The sequence below is a fragment of the Bombyx mandarina genome, chromosome 10, assembly GCF_030267445.1.
Source record: "Bombyx mandarina strain Sakado chromosome 10, ASM3026744v2".
In the NCBI taxonomy this organism is placed as follows: Eukaryota; Metazoa; Arthropoda; class Insecta; order Lepidoptera; family Bombycidae; genus Bombyx; species Bombyx mandarina.
Window position 1 is genome coordinate 1,177,056 of NC_143217.1, and position 25,092 is coordinate 1,202,147.

Sequence of the window (25,092 nt, forward strand, 5' to 3'; positions counted from 1 at the left end):
CAGCCTATCGACGAACAAGGATCCGTTTGATGTTTTTAATGCATATTATGCGGTAGTTTATGGCTATTTCCACGGCTTAATGGGGTTTTGATGCAACCCCACGCCGAGGGTGGAACCGTCTCATATTCGGAAATTCGCGGCGTTTCTAATTTGTTTATCTATATCGCAGATGCGCTATTGTTTTCTAAAGCTTTTGGAACTCCCCTCCACGGTGTTTTCCGAGCGCTATGACATGTCCTTCTTCAAACGAGGCTTGCGGAGAGTACTTAACGGTAGGCAGCGGCTTGGCTCTGCCCCTGGCATTGCTGACGTCCATGAGCGACGGTGACCACTTACCATCAGGTGGGCCGTATGCTCGTCTGCCTACAGTGGCAATAAAATAAAGCTATCAACGATTTAGACGTTTACATTGCTTTAGATGGTAGCTAGAATTTAGTTTGTATAGTCGGTTTAAATCTTACAAAATATATTTTTATTCTGTCTTCCGAAAAACAAAGCCATCTCGCAGACACTAAGACTGTTAATGACGGAATAATCCGCACCATATTTTTGTGCCTTCATCCCACCCCGACCCCCACATAACAAACCGAGCCTAATTATACTTAACGCGCCGTCAGCGTTTGCATGCTCTAAATCCGACTGAGATTTAGCCTGGCAGTCATAGGGAAGCTTCTTCGAAAAAGGTATCTAATGTTATAATTATCAACTGTAGGTGCTTTTTTCATTTGGCTTTTTTTATTGCTTAGATGAGTGGACGAGCTGACAGCCCACCTGGTGTTAAGTGGTTACTGGAGCCCATAGACATCTATAACGTAAATACGCCACGCACCTTGAGATATAAGTTCCAAGGTCTCAGTATAGTTACAACGGCTGTCCCACCCTTCAAACCGAAACGCATTACTACTTCACGGCTGAAATAGACAGGGAGGTGATACCGACCCTCGCGGACTCACAAGAGGTCCTACCACCAGTAAAAAACCAGTCACCAGTGGCTTGGTGAATTCGACGTAGATTAGCTGTTAAGCGCTTCGAGGGGCCACAGATAATTATTGTTTAAATGCTCCATCGCCTTCAGTGAGGAGTTCTAAGTTGCCATTGCAGTGGAACCGCATCCATCATACTATTCAAACTGGAACACAATGTTGATCAATTTCCATCAAAAATAAACAGGAAAGTGCTTCCAATGAATGTCTTCTCACAAAATCCCTAATATCGTAATCGAGAACGGAGAGGAGGGGTTAATTAGAAATGCTACCTACTACCTCAGACTGGTGACGTGACGTAATAATATGATTTCTCATCCGATTCGTTTGATATTTCCTTGTATTTTCTATAAAGTAAATAATTAAACGCAGAACTAAACAAGTGTTAGACACCTCATATGAAGCTTGCTCATATAATTTTCAAAGCTGACCCTTTGGATAGTCAGACTTTAATGTATCTACAGTTTGGTAGTTTGTAAATATAGTATGTTTATCAAATAGTAAAAACTAAACTAACTAAAATCAGTCATAAAGACAAAATGTACGATACAAAATAATATTCAAGAAATATAACATTTATAACAGAGAAGGCATCTCGCAAAAACCTTCGACATCACTCGAGGAGTCGAGACAGGAGCCACCCTCGGTAAGGGGGTGAGCTCCGTACAAAACTATAAATTTCCGTTTAATTACCCCCGGGCAGCGTCACATCATGGAACCAGACAGTTTTATGACGATTTACGGTCACATTTCGACGCGGGGACTGGCCCGCTTAGGGATTTCGACCGTCCAACTTAAAATAATCTTCCGCGCCCCTTCAAGACCCAGTCCTGGGGACTAGAAAGGGGACGGTTGAGTTAAAACGGGAGGCCATCGGATCTCGGTCGGTATTCGTCACCTTTTAGACTGGCGGGGGGTTTTAAGGCCTCCAGTTCTTTATGGTAATGAAATCTGAGTGGGGTGACGTGCGGAGGTGATGTTTGCAGAGTTTTTGTTGCGACCCCCTTATTTATTGTGCGTTTGGGTGTACCAGAAGTTTCGGTGAAACTTCCCCGAATGGAATGTGCTTCGTGCCGCGCCGTTGATGATATCGGCCGAACGAATTGTTTCAGACTTTTCTATTTCGTTACGAGTAGGTATATGAGAATGTATAAAAAGTTTAGTTTCGTTCAAAAGAAAATATTATGTATTCGTATTTTTCACGTCATTCAGAGGACAAATTAAGGAAGGCTATGAAATTCGCTTTTTAAGAGAAACATTTAGTTGTTCTTTTAAGTAACGGTAACTGGCTGTTATTTTGAAGAGCAGGCTCTGAAATTATGAAAAGTAATGATGATTTAAAAAAAATCTATCTATATTATTGTTATTTAAAAGCAAACGGTTTAAATTTAAATTGTCCGCATTTTTTTCATTTTCCCTCATCGTATTAATTAAATAAAGTGAAGAACAAATAAATTGGAGACACGCCAAAACCAAAAATAAAAAGTACATCAAAAACATAAACGAATTTCAACAAACGACAAACACAAGCCGCCCGTAATCATAACAGTTTAACGGGCAATTTTATCTGTCGATACTGTACAATTCGAAACGAGAGTTTACAAGCGATAAACGTACAGACAGACGTTTCTGTGCAACATAAAATCAAATCAACAGTTATCCCGTGAGCCTACATCACAATCAGGCTTAATCGCGTGTGTGACAAGTTAGCTCGTTGCCGCCCACGACCGAACTATCATGGTCCCGCGCAGGTACACGTTTCCCCCTCAAAGGCCCAGTTTTAAAGAGCGCAAAAGCGGGCTAGAGTGCCACGTTTAGTTGGGCGTTTTACAACACGCGCCTCGCTCGCTCTGTGCCGATATCTCCTTGACTGACGGACAAGTATGCATTCAAATGGGTTACTTTACCCATTTCCCCCCTCAGAATAAACAGAGCGCCGAGTTTCGGATCCTCCGCCAATTTGGTACAGAATTTGTTGTGGAATGTACGAATGCTTTTTGAGGGCTAAATTGCATTTAATTTGCACTAAACAACGGTTTTTGTTTTCATGGCATCGACTCGGAGAACGTGTGATCGCTTATCTGTACAATATGTTAATTTTTAGGGCAAATTTTCTACCTTTTACCTTTAGTGATGGTTCACTGAAAAATCCCGAAAAATTTAGTTAATCCCGAACTATCTTCGAAATGGCTCTATAGGATTTTTTTTACAATAGATCTAAGGTTTAGGACTCATGTCTCAAGGATGGCGGATTTGCGTTGTTGAAGTCTATGGACTCCGGTAATTGTTTAAAACTGGGTAAACCTTAATATTAGGTCATGAACTCGATCTCCCGTCCAATAATTTAAAAAAATTGCTTGTCCAAAGACAGATATTAATAGCAAAAATACTGTCTGCTACCACGAATCGGTAATATCAACTCCCCCTTTTTATGCCTCATCCAAGAAGATCCACATTTCTTTAAGCTCACTTTTATTATTATTTTTTGTCATCGTATTTCACTTTAGAATAATTAATTAATAAATCAAAACCTTTGCATTTCGTTTTCGTGAATTATTTCATTAATACGGTTTCTCCATATGCGTCCACGGCCCTATATCTTGGAATATAGATTGGAATATATATACGCTTTGTTCCATACATTTTCCCCTGCATCGTGGGTAGAACAAAACATTTTAATATCCCCGCAGAGGCGTGAGGTCTTTATTTATAATGGCAATAACAGTAGTCAATAACGATGATACCGTGCGACCAGCTGTCCGGGCCTCCACACGGAATACGAAGATGGCCATTTGGGTAGACGCACGTGTCAACATATTTGACGTTTCTTTTATTAAAATATAGTAGGTAAGTGTATTAATACGTACAAGCAAAAACTTTGTACCCCTTTTTACGAAAATTGTGCGGACGGTAGAGTATGAAGTTTTCCACATGAATGGAGATGAAATTTCCCAAAAAATACAATAAATCATTAAAAAAACATTACATACACTACCATGTAATATAAGTATACTATTTGTTTATTGTCAATTGTCAAACTTTTGTTATTGCTTAAAATCTGTGGTGAAATCATTGAGAATAGATTAATATATGTATAATTATATTATATATATATTATACATATCACGTCGTGGATAACGACTTTTAGTTGTCGTGGATAACGACTTTTAGTAATATTAAGACGGTGGATTTGATTATTATTTTAAATGATGAAATGTTGTTTTGATAAATATCACAAAATGAAGAGTAGACTCCGTAACGCCACAGTATAAAATGGCGGTACGTGGACAGAGTCGTGGCATTCGTATCAGACAGTGATTCCGTCCGTCTCAGCAGTGAGTCTCTGACAGTCAGTCAGTCAGTCAGTCGGTCTGTCGGTATGTGCAACGAAACTGTCGGTTTATCCTGTCATTGTGAAAGTTGTGTGTGTTGAGTTTCAATAATTATTATTGAAAAGTTTTATTGACTAAACTGAGTTCAATCGAATACGAGTGATGACGGAACCTACCGCTCAGCCATCACTGACTTGTGCCAACATATATATTGTTTGTTTTTAATATTATTTATCTATAGTGTAGTTTTGGCGAAATCTGTGCTTATAATAAAGAAGTTTATTAGTGTTTGACAATAGAACCATAATAATGCTTAAACATAAATTTTCAATTAATTAGGTATAGTCGAATTTCGACTACTGCGGGACCACTAGTAATACTACGAGTATTAAGTTTACTAATGCGTACAGTGTGTTCAGGGGTAATCATACTTTAATAATGTTTTAACTATGTCAAAGCAGTTTTTGCTGGTACCTACATAATTTTGAAGTCTTAATTACTGCAGCTATCCCACTCTTTAATAGGCATGCATGACTTCGCCAAAAAAATAGGTAGAATTTGCATATTTGATGGCGGTAGGACGTTTTGCGAGCACGCAGGACTACATAACATAATCTTGTCTATCCTTGTAGCAAACCAGTCATATTGTTACGCGCTGGGGTTCGGAATAAATAAATGCTCCACCAAATCACAACTAAAAACTGTATTCAACACTTAGAACAATTAAAAAAATTTAAAATTCTCAATTCGCTTCTTCCGCTTCGCTTTAGGTGATCCGTTCGCTGTTTCGCTTCGAATAGTTCCGATTACTGACTGACTACGTGCCATCTCTCCAACGCTTTTATAGTCGATACCACATCCCTAGAATTATCGAGAATATTCCACACATTTCGAGTATTGTGTTTCTGCGATCTGACAATAGATGGCATTGTACTTCGCGAGCGTTCTAGGTGCTACTAGATCCTTCGATATTCGTTTGACTATTCGGCGATAGATGGCGTTACTCTTACCGGCGTAACAATATGTTCAAGCTTGAAGAGCGGGACAACTGGTACATAATAATTGAGATTTTGACCTCATACCTCATGCCAGATGCTTTCTGAGTTCGTCTACCCATCTACAACAAAAAAGCTATCACAACACAACGAAAGACAATTTTGTGCCGTAAACAGCAAATAATTCACCCTTGGCATTGCTGATATACGCACGTTGACAAAGGCCACCGTCTTAACGTCGAGTGAGCCGTAGATTCATCGATCTCTGAGAATAATAAAAAAATAATGAATTCATGATTTACGGAGTTTCATATTAAACCTTGCAATAAAGTGTATATTTTATCACAAGCGTAGTCTAATGAATTTGAAAATAAATTATTATTTAATTCTGTGTGATATAGGGTTTTTTAAATAGTTGATCTAATTATTTCAACTTAGATATCGCGACTCTCCAGGAAAAAGCTAAAAAAATCTTCATACGAACATTAAAATGATTTTTGCCAAACGTGGACCCGTCTTTTTGAACGACACGCAATGCAACGCAAATTAGAAGATCAGCTGACGCGCTAGTAATTGACCTCAAGTAATGAGGCGCGTGGTATCCGCCGATTACTTTCTAAAGATTACAAGTCCACCAAGCGCTTTTTTTTTCTTTTTTTTTCCCACCTAGCGATAGGCAGCGGCTTGGCTCTGCCCCTGGCATTGCTGAAGTCCATGAGCGACGGTAACCGCTCACCATCAGATGGGCCGTATGCTCGTCCGCCTACAAGTGCAATAAAAAAAACCTATGCTGTTAGTCTAAGAGGGCTATGCCAGCCTAACCGAGCGAGCTGGTCAACTGGCAAGCTGGTCAGCTCACGGGCATCTAACTCGATTACGTTGCTAACACTGGCCCTAGCAAGAGCAGTGCTTCGCAGATTCTACCATCGAATGGGAATCGCTACCCACTGAGAACGTCCAACAAGTAATTCAGTGAGCTGCAAGCGCTTGATTAGCTTTCATTCGCTTACTGAGCATTTATGCCAGACTGGAGGAGTTAGTTTACATTTCAGTTTAATAGGTTTGGCTCCCGAAACGATAATCTTACACCCATATTTTATATACATAAAACGTTAAAACATTACGTAAATACAAATACTACTAAATACTACTAAGCTAACCAATCTTTGCAGGTCCACCTTGACTGGTCTTTCGGGTACGGCTCAGTGGATTTATAGTGAGTTTCACGTTCGTTCCCAGATCACGTACGAGGGGAAGATTGTCCGTCACGCTGAGGATGACGTGGACGGCTGCCGTTATTGATCCTGGGGTCATTTCGCCGATATTACTTGTCACATTTCATACTATACTTAATATGTTTCGGGTTCTGTATAGAGATATTGCTTAGATTGAGGCAAGAGAGTTTTCTCGTTCAAATCTTCATTAGGCATGCGTGAAACATAACATAGTGTCATGTAACATGCTCACGCTATTCACGCTGCTCATGTGAGCTCACGACCAGCTTGGAAGTAAGTGGATAATAAAGCCGACGGAAATCGCCAATAAACTTTAAAACTATGAGGCAAAAAGAATCCTGATTTGAATAGACTATCGCAATAAATTAATAAAAAAATATGTGTTGTGTCGTGGAACACCGGATAGGGACGACTTAAAATTAATATTTTTATAATAAGGAACTTTCCTTATTATAAAAATATTAATTTTAAGTTCTATTCGAGGTATAAAGAAAATAAAACTGGATGTTTCGCAACAACCCACGGTCATTCATAACGTGCGAACTTATTGTGGTACACTTCATTCACGGTTGTTTGCATAAGAGTTTGTGTATTGCGCAAACGAACGCTCTGAGATCGTGGTCAATTAACGATAAAAAAATATGTTATTTTTTGTACGTTATTACAAAGTTAAGTCATAAACTGTGTGCATTACTAATTTGTACGTTATTACAAAGTTAAGTCGTACACTGTGTGCATTACTAATAAAAATCTTACGTTACGGTCGGTTTTTCCCGGTTAGGGTACCTCTCCGCATCGACCCATAAGGAACTTCGTTCCAATTAAGGAATCATTTCCTTAATTCGATCAGCCCAAAATTATCTCTTTAAACTTGAAATAAACGAGCATATTAATCTCACAAATCATGCAATAATGAAGTAAGAACAATTAGATACGGTTGAAAAAACGCGAGCGCTCCAGAACCGACGCCACTCAGATGGCACTTATGTTCATACTTTAATTATAAGAAATTCACAACGTATTATATAAGGAAGAATGAATAAGCGAACGAGTTACATGTTTAAAACTAAAATATCAAGATTTCAATCGCAACCATCTTATTTAATCTACGTAATCTATTGATGATTTTTTTATTGCTAAATGGGTGGACGAGCTCACAACCCACCTGATATTAAACGATTACTGGTGCCTATAGATATCTACAACGTAAATGCGCCACCCACCTTAAGATATAAGTTCTAAGGTCTCAGTATAGTCCTCAGTTATATTCCTAATAAAATAAAATAGTTACAACGGCTGCCCCACCCTTCAAACCGAAACGCATTACTGCTTCACGGCGGAAATAGGCAGGGCGGTGGTACCTACCCATGCGGACTCACAAGAGGTCCTACCACCAGTAATTACGCAAATTATAATTTTGCGGGTTTCATTTTTATTACATGATGCTATTCCTTCACCGTGGAAGTCAATCGTGAAATTTTTTTAAGTACGTATTTTATTAGATAAATTGGTACGCGCCTGCGGGATTTGAACACCGGTGCATCGCTAGACACGAATGCACCGGACGTCTTATCCTTTAGGCCACGACGACTACAAATGTATACGTAAATCATCATCACCTTAAAGTATCATAGTAAAATAGTGTATTAAATATATTTATCTGTATATTTCATTAAAACAGCGTTTCCAAATCTAAGCTCTAAAAACTACAAAAACAATTTTCGCTCAATTATTTTAACTAGCTCATTTTATGTAATTTTGCAATCCACTTAGGATTGTAATTATCATTAACAACAACGAACCTCTAAAAGTAAAAACGTATTCAATAACTGTGGGGCATTGTGAGCACGCATATATGACAACAAAATACCTCTAACATATCAGCCAATAATATCATACCCAGCCAATAACATCAAACCTTTTTTGCCGCAATGCTTTTGTGGGTAAGAGTTGAACGATAGAAAAGACAAGTAATCTTATAACGCTGGGTGGACAGTTGCTATCACCCGGAGTCTATCTAAACCTATGCTGCAGTAACTTCGAAACCTCAGATGAGCTCTGAACACATCCTACCGTCTATAGCAACAATAACTTAAAATATAAGAACACTTTTTTGTAAAAAAAACTCCAATGCTTTTGGCACACACTCAAACTGTTAATTCTAGAAATACGCCGAGTTCCTTGAAAATTTATCTCTCACCTAAAGTTAAAGTTCAAGTAACAACTTATTATCTATGACGAAGAATGTAATAGCACCCTGTAGGCTGGTTAAGGCTTAATGTGGCCACTTAAGACTTCGGTTCAACTGATAAATTATAGCTTCCGAACTTATGTGGAGATATTCAGGGATATTCAACCATTTCATTTGATTATTACATTTATAAATCTATACTTATTCTGAGATATCTAATTAGACCTATTACAATCAAGAGATTTAAAAAAAATTAACTAATACGTGTCGGATTACCCATACTACATTAAACATTTACCTAAGATACATAACATCAATTATTTCGACAATGTTCCGACTGATATAATTAAACATTCAGAGTAAAGCTCTATGTATTTACACGTACAAGCTTGATATAAATGACCAGTGTTTCCAACGATCGAAATTCGACCATAATCACTGATACCAAATTAGGGGAAAGTGGGGGATATACGAACACCTAAGGGAAAACTTAAATACAACATGGAATTTGATCACAGTATTTTTTTTTTATTTTTTATTATAAAGTTTACTTATCTGTCTCACTTATTCACTAATGAACATTTATATTTTTTTAATAAATTACAACGATATGAAAGAAAAACAAAACCCTTAGTGTTCGACTTTGCCCGACATCAGTCGGGTAAATACGAATACCAAGGGAGGTGATTACGAACCAACATTATTAACATCATAGATCACATTTAAAACACAACGATGTTGACTATCCATCACCGATACCAAATTACCTACATTCATTTTATTTATATGAAATCATATAGCTCTCTCTCATTTGCTCTTTTTGGTGTGCTAGAACCATAAACAAAAAATACTAATACAAAATCAATAAAACTAAAGCTCCTACAAGAAGAGAAAATGGATTGACAAACGATTGAGAAAATATATTTTTTACATAACTCTTTGTCTTTCCATATATAAATAGATATTCATCATGAAAATAAGATCAAGCACAGATAGATAATGAATTAAAATAGAATTTAGAGTGATATGAGTGATGTGATACTAAAAATAAGTCTTTATCATAGTACCATAAATATGGCGCAGGTAGCGCGCAAGTCATTTGAACAAATCGCTGTCTTAAATAATATAGATAAATAGTAGTTTAAAAACTAAAAAAACATACTTCTATAGCAAATCGAACAATTAATTTCATCTTTTTTATCCTGTTAGTATTAGTCAGGATATTAGAGCGAACTTATTTAAGTAGTTTTGACATCGGAACTTGATGCGTTTGCTAATTATTAGGTTAGTCAGACGTGTTAACGTCGGCGAAATATCTCGTTACAAACTTCTAATAAGAACTTGTTAAAATTAGTATTTTCGTCAGTTATCACGAATTGTAAACGTAATTAAACATACTTTTTACGTTCACGTTGATCTCCCATTTATTTAAAATAAAGCAATTGCAATAAAGCAATTATATTAATAAAATTCGAATTCTTTACAGTTTTCGTCGCCACGTACGAATATGCAACCATAGCTTATTACATTTTAATATTTCTAAGCAACCACAGAGATTAAGCCGTAAAAGTAGTTAAAATTACGTCAACAAATAATGCTTACAGGAGTCAGTGAAAAACTAAGAAATATATAAAACTGTATACTTATACAAAAGTTCGTAACAACAGTCATAAGATAGTATGAAAGTTCTGTGCAAGCGGCAGAGGCCAAGCGTAATTACAATAATTCACTTTACACTCCACAAGGGACGTAGATATATGAAAATGTTAGTTCATTGTTCTTACCGGAGTAATTAGCAGTTTAAAAAATATCTCCTCTTTGCAACAGCATTTCCGTTTCATTTTTATTACTTTGATTTGACTAGGTAGGTATACCCCCTTCACAAATCAATGATTTTCTATGAATCGACGCGTCTTTTATAACGAAATTTTGTGATATCATAGTTAATATACATAAATTAGTTAGTAAATATACCATAACATTAGAATTGAAAGTTCTTCTTATTAGAAGGGATCTCTTCCAGACGATTGGATAATAAGACAAAAAAAGAAGTGATGTATACCTAAATTAATTGTTGTTTGCACTTGAATGAAATATTTCTACCATAGCACCGTCAACGTACCTCAAATGACTTTTGTGTATTTTGAACTAATAGGTGTATTTAATGATTTTATTCTGGACATGTTACAAACAAAAAACATTAGTTTCGTTTAATTAGGAACTTGGAAAATACTGTTAGTTGTGACTCTAACCGCCATCTTTTGTGGAAATTTGAAACTAGTAAACGTAATGGAAGTACATACATATTGAAAATAGATGTCGCTAGATGCATCGAATGTCACATTTGACATATTTATGGCGCGAAAAAACGCCTTAAAACAGAATGGGTTTTAAATGACTAGCTGAATTTCCGGGCGCGATCTCACGAATTTGTATGCAGATTTAAGAAGAAAGATGTTGAATGTTGCTGCTCGGAGACAATGTGTTTTTCGCTCGTGCAGACACATCTGTTATTTATTTGTCGCATTCAAGACAGGTTACTTTTATAAATCTCCAAGATGTTTTTTATCTGTGACGTTTTTATGTTTCGTGAAATCGCTGAATGCTTTTTCTTCTTGTGATTATTTCACTATAGTATGTTTACATATTTCAAACGTTTACCAGAAAATAAATGAAATATTAGTATTTTCTATGATAAAAGATAGACTCAACAGATTAAATATTATTATGATTCGTTCAAAATAAAATTTATTGCCATTTTCATAGTGTCGAATAGGTGCGTTACTAAAAACTCCTACGAAATAGTAGACTTAGCACTGAAATTTGGCGAATGAAATACATAGTGATCAGTTTATAGACAGAGCAATGTATGTGTTTTTTTCCAAACTAAGAGACGCATAAACTTACTGTTCTCTCTGACACAAGGGGGTGAGTCCCGACCAATAATATAGAGCCATAAATATCACCCGTCTGAGACATTGTCAACCGGCTACCCTAATTTACGAGGAGTAATTAGGAGTTTGCACTCTGCCAAAACGATTTGCATCGATCGCCACTCGTAAATGACGTCAATAATTTTAAATGGTAATTTCAATGTTTTACTCGTGTGCAGAGAGATGAAGAGTGAGCGAGTTTCGCGTTTTAATTCAGAATTATACATTATACTAAGGACTAAATTATATGTAAGGCTAACTTATGCAATTTGAGTTTAAATTAAGCAATTCACAAAAATAATACCCACTTATTTCATGTTCTTTATTTATGATTCCATTTAAAATTGTTCTATAATAACGATTTTTTTTTTGGTAAAAAATCTTTTTTATTTTAGTGCCACCTAGTTCAATCATCTGAACTACGCCAGCTTTAGTGAAAACAAACCATCTATGTCAGTTATTTAAATGTAGCATAGATGACACTTAAATAAGCAAATTTAAAGAAAACATGTAAATTAAAACTTAATTACCTACATCCAGTAACGCCATTCATACAGTTATTTAAAACATTGGATTTATAAAACTTATTTCATAAATTAGATCTACTAAATTAGTAAGCAGCAGTTGTCGTATTATTTATAAATAGGTAAGTTATTCCCGCCAATTTTTCTTTTTTTAAGGGATTTTCTGACCCGGTAACTAAGACTTTTAGGTCATGTCTTATTTTAATTTATATTCTTATTGTTATGAAAAATGATAATATGGAGTGAAATGAAATGAAGATAATTAATTTAGGACATTAATCAACTGGGATAAAATATAATCTCAGTAAAATGGTGGTCACTTACCGCCAAAAAGTCCGCATCACTATGTCAGTATGTCAAAGCATAGAGCACTTAATATTTGTGTGTCAAAGTCAAACAATTAAGCTCTTCTAAGCAAGACTAAATATAAACATGCTTTATGTAGGTATTATTCCTAAATTTGTAACCAAAATGAATGTAAATTGATTAAACATATGCATAATATTAAATGATTAAAAATTATTAAAACCATAATAATAATGGAACCTTATGAAATCGAGTTTATTGGTGAGAATCGGATAATCAGTATAACACCAAACTTTACCCATGATAAAATATACTTGATATGCGGTGAATTTGGTCCGTTTCGTGCTGGTTTACCTGTGAACGTACCACTCTGGCTGGCTATCATGCTAAAGCAGAAACAAAAGTGCCATGTTATACCTCCTGACTGGATGGACGTGGAAGTTTTGGAGAATATTAAAGAAGAGGAGAAGCGTTCCAGGTTTGTCAATATATTTAATAAATTTGGTTTTTTACAAAACACACCAGTTTTAAAACTTTGATCTTTCTAGGTGGTCCAGTTTATTCCAGATACAATTTAATATTTTGTATAAACAACTTAAATGTCTTAATTTTAAATCAAAAAGTATATTTTATTATTATGGTTTATGTTATAAATACCTTCTAGAGCCATCCATTCTAACACTATGATACTAAACAATAACTATTAGTGGTCTACCTGTTAATAAATCTCAAATTGTAACATGATTAAAAAACTTGAATGTCATTGGTCAATAAATATATCTTTGCCAGTACTCATGAAAGGATGTGTAAATATAAAATCTATCATTAAATGACGTATGAGAATTATCAGCAAGTTAAAGCAAGTAGTTGTAGTAGTCAACGTTTTCACATTAAATCTTCCTAAAATTATCAAACTACCAGGTTCTTCACAAAGATGCCAAATGAGCACTATATGGTGGAAGCCAAACTGATACTTGGTTCAGCTGCCGAAGATGTTCCCAATGCACCAGAAATAAAGACTATTATCAAAGATATCTGGGATATAAGAATGTCTAAGTTACGAACATCAATGGATGCATTGATGAAAACTGGAGGTTTGTAATGATTCCTTTAAAATACTTTACTATAAGTACTTTTAACTTACATTTTTAAGATTTTTGAATTCAGAGGATTTTATATTTAATTTTATTGTAACTGATGATATTGTAAACCTGCATGGACAGGAAGCCTATAATGATGATATGTGGTCTTCGGTAACAACTTAACACCAGAATGGTATGCCTAAATTAAGATAAGAAAAAAATATAGAATGTGACTTACTCAGTCATAAGTTAAATTCAAAACATTTATAATTGACATTTTCAGGTGGCTATGGCAGATTAGATCATTTAACAATGATGGAAATAAACTCAGTGAAACCTCTTCTACCTGCTGCTATGGACAACCTCCTAAGGATGCAAATGGTAAGAACATGGGACAAATTGTAATATACTTTCCTCTACACACATCCTTCTGTATTTTCATCTCCACTTGGTCCTTTTTATGAATATCTCGGAAAGTATGTACCATCCTTTGGACCATCTTTTCCGTGACACATTTATGCATTCCACTCTGGAGGATCCTTGGATTTCTGTTCTAGACTTCATTCTCGTGTCCTAGTAGAAGGGCAAATCACATTGTTGTGACGATGATGTGTGTTACCAAAACTAAAACTATGTGTGCAGTGAGTTCTGCTAACCTAAGTTTTAGTAACTACGGTAATTTGGAGGTTGTAAGCTTGGTCTTATCAATATCATTGTTAAATTTAAATTCGGTATTGAAGATTTTTTTATTTTTTTTATTTGTTTTATACAGTAAATTACAGTAAGCTGTCTTTAGACTTTCGACTGTAGTTTTGACAAAAATAATTTGATAGGCAGTGCATGCACAATGTCCATATCAGTGAATCTACACTGGATCTAGTAGATCTGAAGACACTTCTTCTGAGTCTTCTTCTTGTCATTTGGTTGTCCGTTAGATGCTTAGCAAGGTTATTTGGGTGGGCTTTAAAATTGAAGATCTGAGTGCAATTATTCTTATATGTACTTGCAGCAGTTTTGTAACAAATAATAAACTTTTTGTTTTACAGAAAACGAAAAAGACAGCACCATCACTCAATTTAAATAGTTCAACCTTCAGTCAATCAGGGAGCTCTCAAAATACATAGTTTTAAGTGTAGTAATTAAGTTCTTAATTTTTTTAAATGATTTTGTAACAAAGTGGTTGGTAAAAATCAAAAAATGGTAATAAGATTAAAAACACTTATTGTAATCTTGTTTTTATTCTATTTAGATATTTAAAATTGCATGCATTTAGAGTTGATCTTATTATATTAAACAATTGATAACCTGTTGTTTTAGACCGAAACCTTAAATCTCAACAGTTTTTATTTTTCACTGCCTAATCTTCGGTAGCCTACGGGGCTATTCAACTACGCGCGGTCCATTAGGTGAGCTCATGGGCTCAACCTGGAAGAATATGCTAACACCAGCCCTAACAAAAGCAGTGCTTCGCAGAATGTACCGCCGGATCGGAACCGCGACCCACTGAGAAGATCCGGCGAGAAATTAAGTGGGCTGTGTCTATGGACTAGCTCGCGCGTCGAACTCTTCAGCTCAGTTCGTCAACGCGTCAGTAATCGATGAATTCGACGAAGACAATGACCACTGCTTAAAGACCTAAAAGCACCGAGAGCGGATGTTGAGGACCCGACAAGATAAATTTTGGGCGACGGCGGCTGCCTTGTCCCGTCGCCTGGGTGCGATATGTAGTAAACACAGGTCTACAAAAAAAAAAATTTTTTCTACTTTTTTTATTCATACATGAATTCATTATATTTTGTGCTTCAAACACGGAATCTGACATACAATTAGTTACCACACGTAAATTTCCCATATAATCTATATATTAATACGTGAAGCAAAAACGTTGTATCCCTTTTTACGAAAATTGCGCAAACGGAGGAGTATGAAATTTTCCACACTTATAGAGAATGTTGGAAGGTCGTGATGCTGTCCACGTATAATTGTCTATGATGCACTATATTTGAATTTGTATTAAGTTCCTTTTACTTTTGATGTGCGGTGTCATTCTGAATTATATTTTCTCTTATACAAGTCAACTCAATGTTTTCAAGTATTTAATTTACGTTTTAATTAATTGCTATAGCCGCTAGTCCACCCTATCAGAGAAGAAGTGCACAATGCTAATATTTTTTTAAAATAATGCATAAAAGGTACATTAAAACAATAAAGAAAACATTATACACACTACATACCATGTAATTGACGCAACACGCATGCATACTATTTATTGTCAAACTTTTGTTCTTGGCGTCTGGTCAAATTGAGAATAGATTAAATATTGTTTGTCTTTATTAATATTTTTTTATAGTGTAGCCTTGGCGAAATTTGTGATAATAGAAGTATAAAATACAATCATAATAGTGTACAAACTTACAATTTCAATTAATTATAGTCGAATTTCGACTACTGCGGGACCTCTAGTATTTATTTAATTAACAAACAATATTATATAAATATCGGTCAGTTATTTCATTATATGGTGAGAAGATTTATTTTGTGGTTTTTTTATTTGTCATCGTTTCTATTGGAGTTTCTCAGCGAATTGACCAACAGAAATCAGCAAGCATTGCTGCTGACCATTTCCCACTGTAGCGTTTTTCAATGTGCATGATATCCTGATGAAACCTTTCACCATGTTCATCTGATACGGTTCCAAGATTTTCAGGAAAGAGATCTAAATGAGAGTCGGAAAAATGAATCTTGAGTGACATATTGCATCCTAAAGCTAAAGAAGCTCCCGAAATTTTTTTTCAGTAGTTCTCACTTTTTCTGTTCCCAAGAAAATTATGACAAACTTCCACAAAAGCCACCCAAGCTCTTTTTTCTGCTTCGCTCAACTTCGAATTAAAATTTTCATCTTTCATTAGCTTACGTACTATCTCTTGACCTACAAAAATTTCTTCCTTCAATATTGCGTCACTGATTCGAGGAATTTTGGTTTTTAGATATTGAAATTATTGATTGATATTGATTTTAGATATAGTTTTTCTTGAGTCCCAACTTTATGTGTGGTGGCAGAAAAATTTTGTCACTTGGCACCAAAGGTTTCTGAGACACATTTTTAAGCCCAGGATTTAAAGTTTTTATCTTGCGCGACTCCCACTCACAAAGAAAACAGCAAAACTTTGTGTACCCTCATTGTAATCCGGTGAGTATAGCGACGACTTTTAAATCAGCACAAATACTCCATAAGTAGTTTGAGTTCCATAAAGGTTTGAAAAAAAAACATATCAAAAAATCTAGACGTGATGGAAAAAATCGGGGGATAGATTCAGAACATTTAAATCGTTAAAAAAAATTTTCCTTAAAAAAATTTTAAGGAGGATTTCATTGCATACCTGTGTAATTAGCGGTGGCCATTAGGTATAAGAGATTTATAGTGTGGTGCCACTTTATAAATGTAGTGTTCTGACGCTTCCAGATCGGTTCCGCTTAAAAATCCGAGGTATTGCCTACCCCTGCTATTACCTGACCCCTTTATTATTATTTTTTCGGGCCGGAGGCCGAACCTCCTACGAGATCCCCGGCGGGGTATGTGGGGCTGGTCCGCGAATGCGAGACCGCGGGCCCAAGTAATTTTAGGACCGTACCGCACTAAATGACTCTCCTGCGTTCTTACACTCGACGTCCGATCTCCGTCTGGGGTCAGAACCCGGTCAGAGTAGGGAGGTTCCCGCGGTCAACACTACAACCAGACACGCGGCGACATCCCGACGACCCCCGACCGACGGGTCGTCGAGGCGATAGTCAAATCAAATCAAATCAAATCAAAAAAGTTTTATTCAACATAAATGAAAGTACATACTTGTTGAACGTCAAAAGAATTACCGCCAATTCACAAGAATTAGCCTCCGTCCTGAGAAGAATTGGCAAGAAACTCAGCGGGCATGTTTTTTTTTTTTTAAATATTAGATTTTTATTTTTATTTAAATTTTTTTTTTTTTAAATATTCATATTACAATAAGTAATTATAACATAACAATTTTACAATATTGAAATTCCCGGAGCGAGCAACTCATTCCCACTTTGTGCAATCTTCTAGATAATCATTGACTTTATAGTAAGCTTTATTGCACAGATGTTCTTTAACAGTTTTCTTAAATCTATGTATATGTAGGTTCTGAACATCTTGTGGGATTTTGTTGTACAGGCGCACAGACAAACACCCGAATGAATTTCGTATCTTATGTAACCTACTCATCGGCACAACAAGCTTGTGTTTGTTCCTAGTATTTCTATTATGTATGTCCGACATCTTAGGAAACTCCTCAATATGTTTACGAACATACATCAAATTTTCAAAGATGTACTGGGATGGCATAGTGAGAACTTTAATTTCTTTAAATTTTTCCCTCAGGGATTCCCTTGAGTGCATGTTATAAATAGCACGTATAGCTCTTTTCTGCAGAATAAATATCATTTCTACATCGGCCGCATTGCCCCATAGCAAAATGCCATAGGACATGACACTGTGGAAGTAACTAAAGTAAACTAAACGAGCCGTGTCCGCATTTGTTAACGTTCTAATTTTTTTTACTGCGTATGCTGCAGAGCTAAGCTTACTCGCCAATTTATGAATATAAGGTCCCCACTGCAGTTTGGAGTCCACTGTTATACCAAGAAATACGGTTGACTCAACAAGCTCCAATGATTCCTCAGAAACAATTACATTACTATCTACTTGTCTCACATTTAAAGATGATTTAATACATTTTAAAGTAAATTTAATACATTTCGTTTTCTTACTATTCAATAATAGGTTATTGATACGGAACCAATGAACCACACACGAAATCGCATCATTCACTTCGTCATAGACTTGTAATTGTCGTTTAATTTTGAATAATAAAGATGTATCATCTGCGAATAATACGACCTCATGTCGGGACTCAATAAAACTAGGCAAATCGTTTATATATATTAGAAATAAAAAAGGACCCAAAATGGAACCCTGAGGTACACCCATTTTCAACGTGGTGCCTGAAGATCTATTTCCTTTCACATCTACTGTTTGTATCCTTCCTGATAAATAGGAAGTAATAAGTTCCAATGCACCATCCCTAATACCATAGTGATGTAGTTTCCTCACCAATGTTTCATGTTCAACACAGTCAAATGCTTTGGATAAGTCACAGAAAATTCCAAGACAATCATGCGATTCCTCCCAAGATTGAAATATATTTTTGATTAGATAAGCACCTGCATCAGTTGTAGAGCGACCCCTTGTAAACCCGAATTGTTTATTATGAAGCAGGTTATTTGAATTAAAATGTTCTAAAAGTTGTGTCAAAATAATTTTTTCAAAGATTTTACTCAACGTAGGGAGTACTGAAATAGGTCTATAGTTAGAGGGGTCATCAGTACTACCAGATTTAAAAAGAGGAATCACTTTACTATGTTTCATTAAGTCAGGAAATACACCACACTTAATACAATCATTAAAAATACTAACAAGATGAGAAGCAATAATGTCTATTACAGACTTCAAAACCTTTACTGATATTCCCCACAAGTCAGCTGTATTTTTTACATTAAGGCTATTAAAACTTTTTATTATATTGTTAGAATTAATTTTCTTAAATTTAAAAATTTCATTGCATTTCTTGACATGGTTATGCAATAATATTTCAGCTGCTGTGGGGGATGAATTTAGAGATGTGGTAGTTGAAACTGGAATGTCAGAGAAAAACTTTTCAAAAGCATTAGCCACATCTTCATGACTAGTTACCAATTTATCGTCTATTTTTAACGAGAATTCTTGATGGCTATTTCTGACTTTTCCACTTTCTCTACCAATGATGTTCCAAGTCATCTTTATCTTGTCAGGGGCATTTTTGATTAAATCACTTAAATGTAAAGATTTTGCCGCTAAACAAACTTTTCTAAATAGTTTGGAATAGTTCCTGACATATTGATGAAATGTTTCATCATTATTATAAGCTTTTTCAGAGTAAAGATCATACAATTTTTTTCTACTTTTGTACACTCCGGTGGTGGCCCACTCGCTGAACACCGTTTTGTTTTTTAATGTTACAGTTTTAGGAATAAATACATCAGTAAAGACCATATTAATTCTCTCAAACATATTCTGGTATGATAAATTTGGGTTTTTGTTATAAATAATTTCTGAATGTTCTTGCTTAATATTATTTCTAAACTTCTCAATTCGTTTTTTATTAATAGGAACAATCACAAGAGTATTTTTATCTTTAGAATTCATAATAGATTCAAAAGACACAAATTGTCCACTATGGTCTGATGTTAATTGATTAATAATTTTTTTGTTAATCGGTGTTACATTTGTAAATATGTTATCTAAACATGTTGCCGATGTGGTCGTTGTCCTAGTAGGCTCTAGAAATAAGTTTGGGAGGTTATATGACTTTAACAATGTTCTGAATCTGATAGTAGTATTTGTGTTTTCTAAAAGATTGATATTATAATCACCACATACAAAAATTTGTTTATTAGAGACAGAAAGCTTTAGCAATACATTTTCCAAAATATTTTCAAAAGAATCATATAACGCATCAGGAGGTCTGTACACACTTACAACAATGAATCGCTCAAGCTCTACACAGGCCATTTCAATAATCCGTTCCACAGAGAGGCTCACAATGTCTCTACGTTCCTTACATTTATAATCTTTATTAACAATGATCAGTGAGCCACCTCGTATAGCATTCTCTCTGCAGAAGGAACTCACAACCTGGTGATTTTTAAAATTACAATTTAATTCATATTTTTTAAGCCAATGTTCAGTTACACATAGAACATTGACTTTATTAAAATCTAGGAACAAATCAATTTCAAGTTCTTTACCCATCAAACCTTGTAAGTTCTGATGCACCAGGTTGATCACAGTTGTTTTCAAAGAAACATTATTTGTTGATGGGTTGTGTCCAAATAAATCATGTTTACTGCAAGAGGTAAACTCTGTTGTCTTAGGATTTAATTTAAATTACTTGGAACGGATTCCAAATTAATAAATGTCATATTTTTTTCCTGCTCAAAAGAAGCAGTAGGTTGATTAGCCAAATTCATGGCTAGATAAATATGTAAAAAATAATGTAGCGAGTTTGCTACTTGTCTAAAATTGTAGCTACCTAAATAGTATTTGTTAGGTTTTGTCATAAGACCTACGACGTCGGTCCCCGCGGTACGGCGGCCCTACCAGGCCGCCCGGGCGGTGCCGCTGGTGTTCCGGGATACCCCGCTGAGCCAGAACCAGCCTGACGGGTCGGAAGGCGATACACCGCCGAGCGGGTTGCTACTACTACCTGATCCCTACATTAACACTTCCATATTGGTGTTATTTTCTGTCAATATAATATAGTTTTAACAATCCCTTATAATTGCTTTGTATAGAAATAAAATAAAAAATTCATAAGAAAAAAATATATTTCCTTCTGAAAACCAAGATTTACAATTCTTCACTTAAATGTAAAAAAGTAGAAGACGCAAACTACGAACCTAATTAATTGCTCTGTTAGTCTTATATATGTCACTATAAGGTACTTATTAAATTTAAATGCACTTAGCCTAGATTATAATCTAGATAGGCAGCTTCAATTAATAAACTATAAAATATTAATTTATATTTTTAGCTATCAAAGAAATATTGAAATTTAATATAATTATGTACCTACATAAATTAAGGATTATTTAATCAAAGATACAAACAAACGGTCAATGAACTTAGAATTCAGTCATGTATTTTCAAACAGAAGCACAGGGATGTTAATCATTTTCCATGTTTTCAAAAGGTGATTGGTCTAGTATGTTATAAACCCCAAACGACCATTTCTTTTAAAGTAAGATTCCTTTAAATGTATGTTCCATCAAAAGAATTAAACTTGTATTTAAGGAAATTTATGTAAAATAATTACTACAAAAAACCCCATATACTTCTGTTGTTCACAATTATGTATGTATATTACTAGTAGTTAGTTATGGCCATCAATGATTATTACGAATCAAACTTAATTTATAATGTTTTTAACTGGAATGTCACATTTACGGTTGAGATAATTTTACAAAAGAAAGCGTTTCATAGAGATCCTAATCCAAAACATTAGACACACAGATAATATAAAAATCTTAATTTAAATAAACGAGAATTGATAATTATTATGAATACACAAGTTTCAGTTTCCAATGCTATTAGTTTTTATTGAACAAATTGTCAAGTATGACATTTTAATCTGCTGACGTGTCAAGAAGAATTCCTCGCGTATCCAAATCATTCCAAATTTAAAAATAAAACTTTATCAACTAAAAGAAAACATGTTTTAAAAGCAAATAAACCTTACACACAATCTTATGTTACGCAGCTTTAGCTGCTTAATGTAGATACAAGTTGATATGCTTCGCTCATGTACAATATACAATTAGGTCTTTGTATACATACTGCACCGTGCTTCAAAACAAAAGAATAAATCATTTATTACATATTATGAGATTTTTTTATTTGATTAAATAAGCAGATACCTAATTCTCGGTGCCAATCATTCCCCTTAAATGACGTCAGTCTTTAATTCCATTGTATCAAGTGTCCGTGACTTAGAAGCATATAATACCTCTATGGCTGATAAAGCTTATAAACAGCGTCGTGGTTACGAGTTTATAACAAACGACGGCTCATTAGTTATCAGTACCCTTGAACAAAATTGTTGCTTTATGAATCTTTATGAACTTAGTAATGACTACCTGCTATACACCACCATCCATCTTTTAACAAAGACAAAAACATTTTACGCACTGTTAGTTTAGTATACCTAAGACCTTGTATTCATTAGTATCCAATCGCAAAGCTATATCTATACTTTGGTCTAACTCCAGCTTTTAAGAATATGGAAACACTTCGTTGCAAATATCTATAATATGTACAGTTTACATTAAGTATAACTTTGTGCAAAAAATTATTATAGGTATAATATATCAACAATTTAAACATTATGTTTATTTATTTACAAAGATCTGCCGATGTAACTTGAACTCAATACAACTGTTTGAAAAATACAAAATTTCATTGAAGTTTATGAGTGACATAATATTTAGACTTGAATTTTGCCATTTTCCTTTAAGTTCACATACCATATGTCCTAATAATAGGACGTCTATATTTGAAACAATGGTACAACCAAAAACAAAATAGCAAATTAACAATATTTTATTTCTCTTCAGACTTAAAATGGCCAACAATCAGTTTTAGACTCCATCATGATATGGTTTACCAAAAACAAGAACATGTTTTAAATTTTAAAATATCTAATGAAAATGTTGGTTCTGAGAATTTTTCAAAAAGCCTTTGACATAACTCACTTAAGGCCTACAAAAATGCTACAGAACATGCTTATTTAATTTTACACAAAATTTTTGCAGTGTCCTATAAAAATTTGTGTATTATTTATTTTAAAAAAAATCTACTGGCGGCATATAATATTTGATCTAAACAGGTAGTTTTATCGACTTTAGGTCAGATAAAATCATTAAAATTCTTGCAGGTAAAAAATTAACACAAAAATATACTAAGTATTTATTTACTTTCTTCTGCTTTTTAAATGTTTATATTCCGCTTTAATATTACCAGTCTCGTTTATCTTAAAACTTCTTTATTATCCATATTGTTAGAGTTGCATAGACTTCAACAGGTTGTTCATATTTTTCATGATATTTTCTCGCAGCAAAAAAGTTTTATACCTTTCAAAACATTAGTCACATTTTCCAATCGGCAATGAAACACAAGAGATCTTTAGTGAAAGAATAACAATGCTGCATATGCGCTTCTTAACTTCCTAATATTTACAAGAATATTATGATATTATATACAAAATACTGTAAATGCTAAGATATTAATATTTACACTTAAAAACGATGACTTTTAAATTACTTATGCTAATCATGACTTGTTCAAAACTTGCGCGCCGTTGTTATTACTTAAATTTCTACTTAAATCTTAAGTTGCTACCAAAAATTATACAAATCATTCAACTATTTGGGAGGGTAGAATCTCTACATACCCTCCATAAAATACAATTTTAATGACATGAAATCTAGTTTGTCAAAATCGAATTAGATGTCATAGACAGTGAAAAAATGGCAGTGTTGTCAAGAACTAAAAATAGGACTATTTTAATTTAAACAGCAACGATTTTACTCGGGTCAACTTTGACCCTCAAAAACATAATATCATCTTTGACGAAATTCCTTTTCTTGAGCATTTCGTGGGATACAAACCTTGGGAAACCAAATCCTAATGCGTCTGGCTCTTTCGAGGGTCGCTGGAAGTTCTTCCACGTTGGATCCGGTACAAATGACTCCACAATGTTGCAGGCTCGGTCCGGGCTGGAGCTCTGGTCGAAGAGAGTGAAGGAGACAGTGTGGGCGAATGGCCAGCGGAGCAAAGCGTCGTACTCTCCGGGCAGTATCTTGATGTAAACCGACATGTGGGTGGACTCTCCAGCTCCATTGCCGTTAAGGAAGAGCGACGCCTGAAATTAAATAAATTAAAAAATTATTTTGGTTGAGGCTGAAACTACGAGCTATTTATCTATTAATTCAGATATTTATATTTGTGCGTAGTTAATTTTCTTTATGAGTCCAGCAACTAATATTTATGACTGTTTTTTTATTTGCTGTGGATTCGCGCGTCATTTTATTGAGTTGAAATTTTACTGATATTTTTGGCACTGCAAAGTACGACGCCCCACCAAAAAGTAATTACAAAGACTCATTAATGTAATACAACAGAATTAAAAAACCCTTTATAACGATATCTAAGATATATTTTTACAATAGACATTAGTTGTCAAACCGTGACATGATTAAGTTGACAGTTTAGTTTCGCGGTGACTAACCGAGGCTAATTCAGTCTCGGAGGCGCCTGCGGTTACTCACCCGGCTATTAATGATTGCGCCGCGATCTTTGTTTACAAACAAAGGGCTTTTGACGCTGTGATCGATATTTTAGTGTTGGCAATGATTTTATTCAGGAAATGAAAAATGTTTTAAAATTTCTTAGGGCGACCTAGGGATGTTTAAGTAATGAGTAAATGAAAATAATTCATCAAGCAGCAGTTTCAGGATTGTCTTGAAATGATCGTGAGCGCGGTTTAGATTTTTGTCGAACAGCAAACGGAGCAGACCTGTAACTTGTACCCGTACTGGCTGGTGTAGAAGGCGGGGGAGACCAGCTCGACGCCGTCCTTACACTTGGCCTCGGCCATCTTGGCGGTCCAGTCCGCGATCCGCCAGACGAGCGCGCCGGTGCAGTTGAGCGACAGGCGCGCGACCGCCGCCCGCAGCGCGTCCAGCTGCCGCGCCTGCCGCGCCGCGACTGCCGACACCAGGCACAGGTGCTGCGCGCAGCTCTCCTCCGTGTGCCGCTCCACCGCCTGCCGACTGCCCTGCGACGCCGGGGGACAGCGATTAGTGGCTTGTCGCACCCAACCCTATGGCTTGTAGGAA

General features: G+C 35.2%; 2 protein-coding genes across 6 annotated transcripts in view; one reads left to right on the plus strand and one right to left on the minus strand.

Moving 5' to 3' along the window:
• Positions 1-12,602: 12,602 nt before the first annotated feature.
• Psf2 (DNA replication complex GINS protein PSF2-like protein) lies at positions 12,603-16,113 on the plus strand. Its single transcript, XM_028172549.2, has 4 exons — positions 12,603-12,977; positions 13,421-13,593; positions 13,865-13,962; positions 14,628-16,113. Exons 1-4 carry the CDS (start codon positions 12,733-12,735, stop codon positions 14,703-14,705), a joined length of 594 nt encoding a protein of 197 aa, XP_028028350.1. The 5' UTR covers positions 12,603-12,732; the 3' UTR covers positions 14,706-16,113.
• A 4,893-nt stretch (positions 16,114-21,006) lies between these two features.
• The window catches only part of Traf4 (TNF receptor associated factor 4), a 137,367-nt gene continuing 133,281 nt past the window's right edge, over positions 21,007-25,092 (minus strand). For all 5 annotated transcript variants that reach the window (XM_089730109.1, XM_028172592.2, XM_028172591.2 and 2 more), the window contains 2 exons: positions 24,771-25,031; positions 21,007-24,116 (listed from right to left, as the gene is read on the minus strand). In XM_089730109.1, the coding sequence (XP_089586235.1) occupies positions 23,763-24,116; positions 24,771-25,031 (615 nt within the window). In that variant the 3' untranslated portion in view covers positions 21,007-23,762. The remainder of the gene's footprint in view (positions 24,117-24,770; positions 25,032-25,092) is intronic.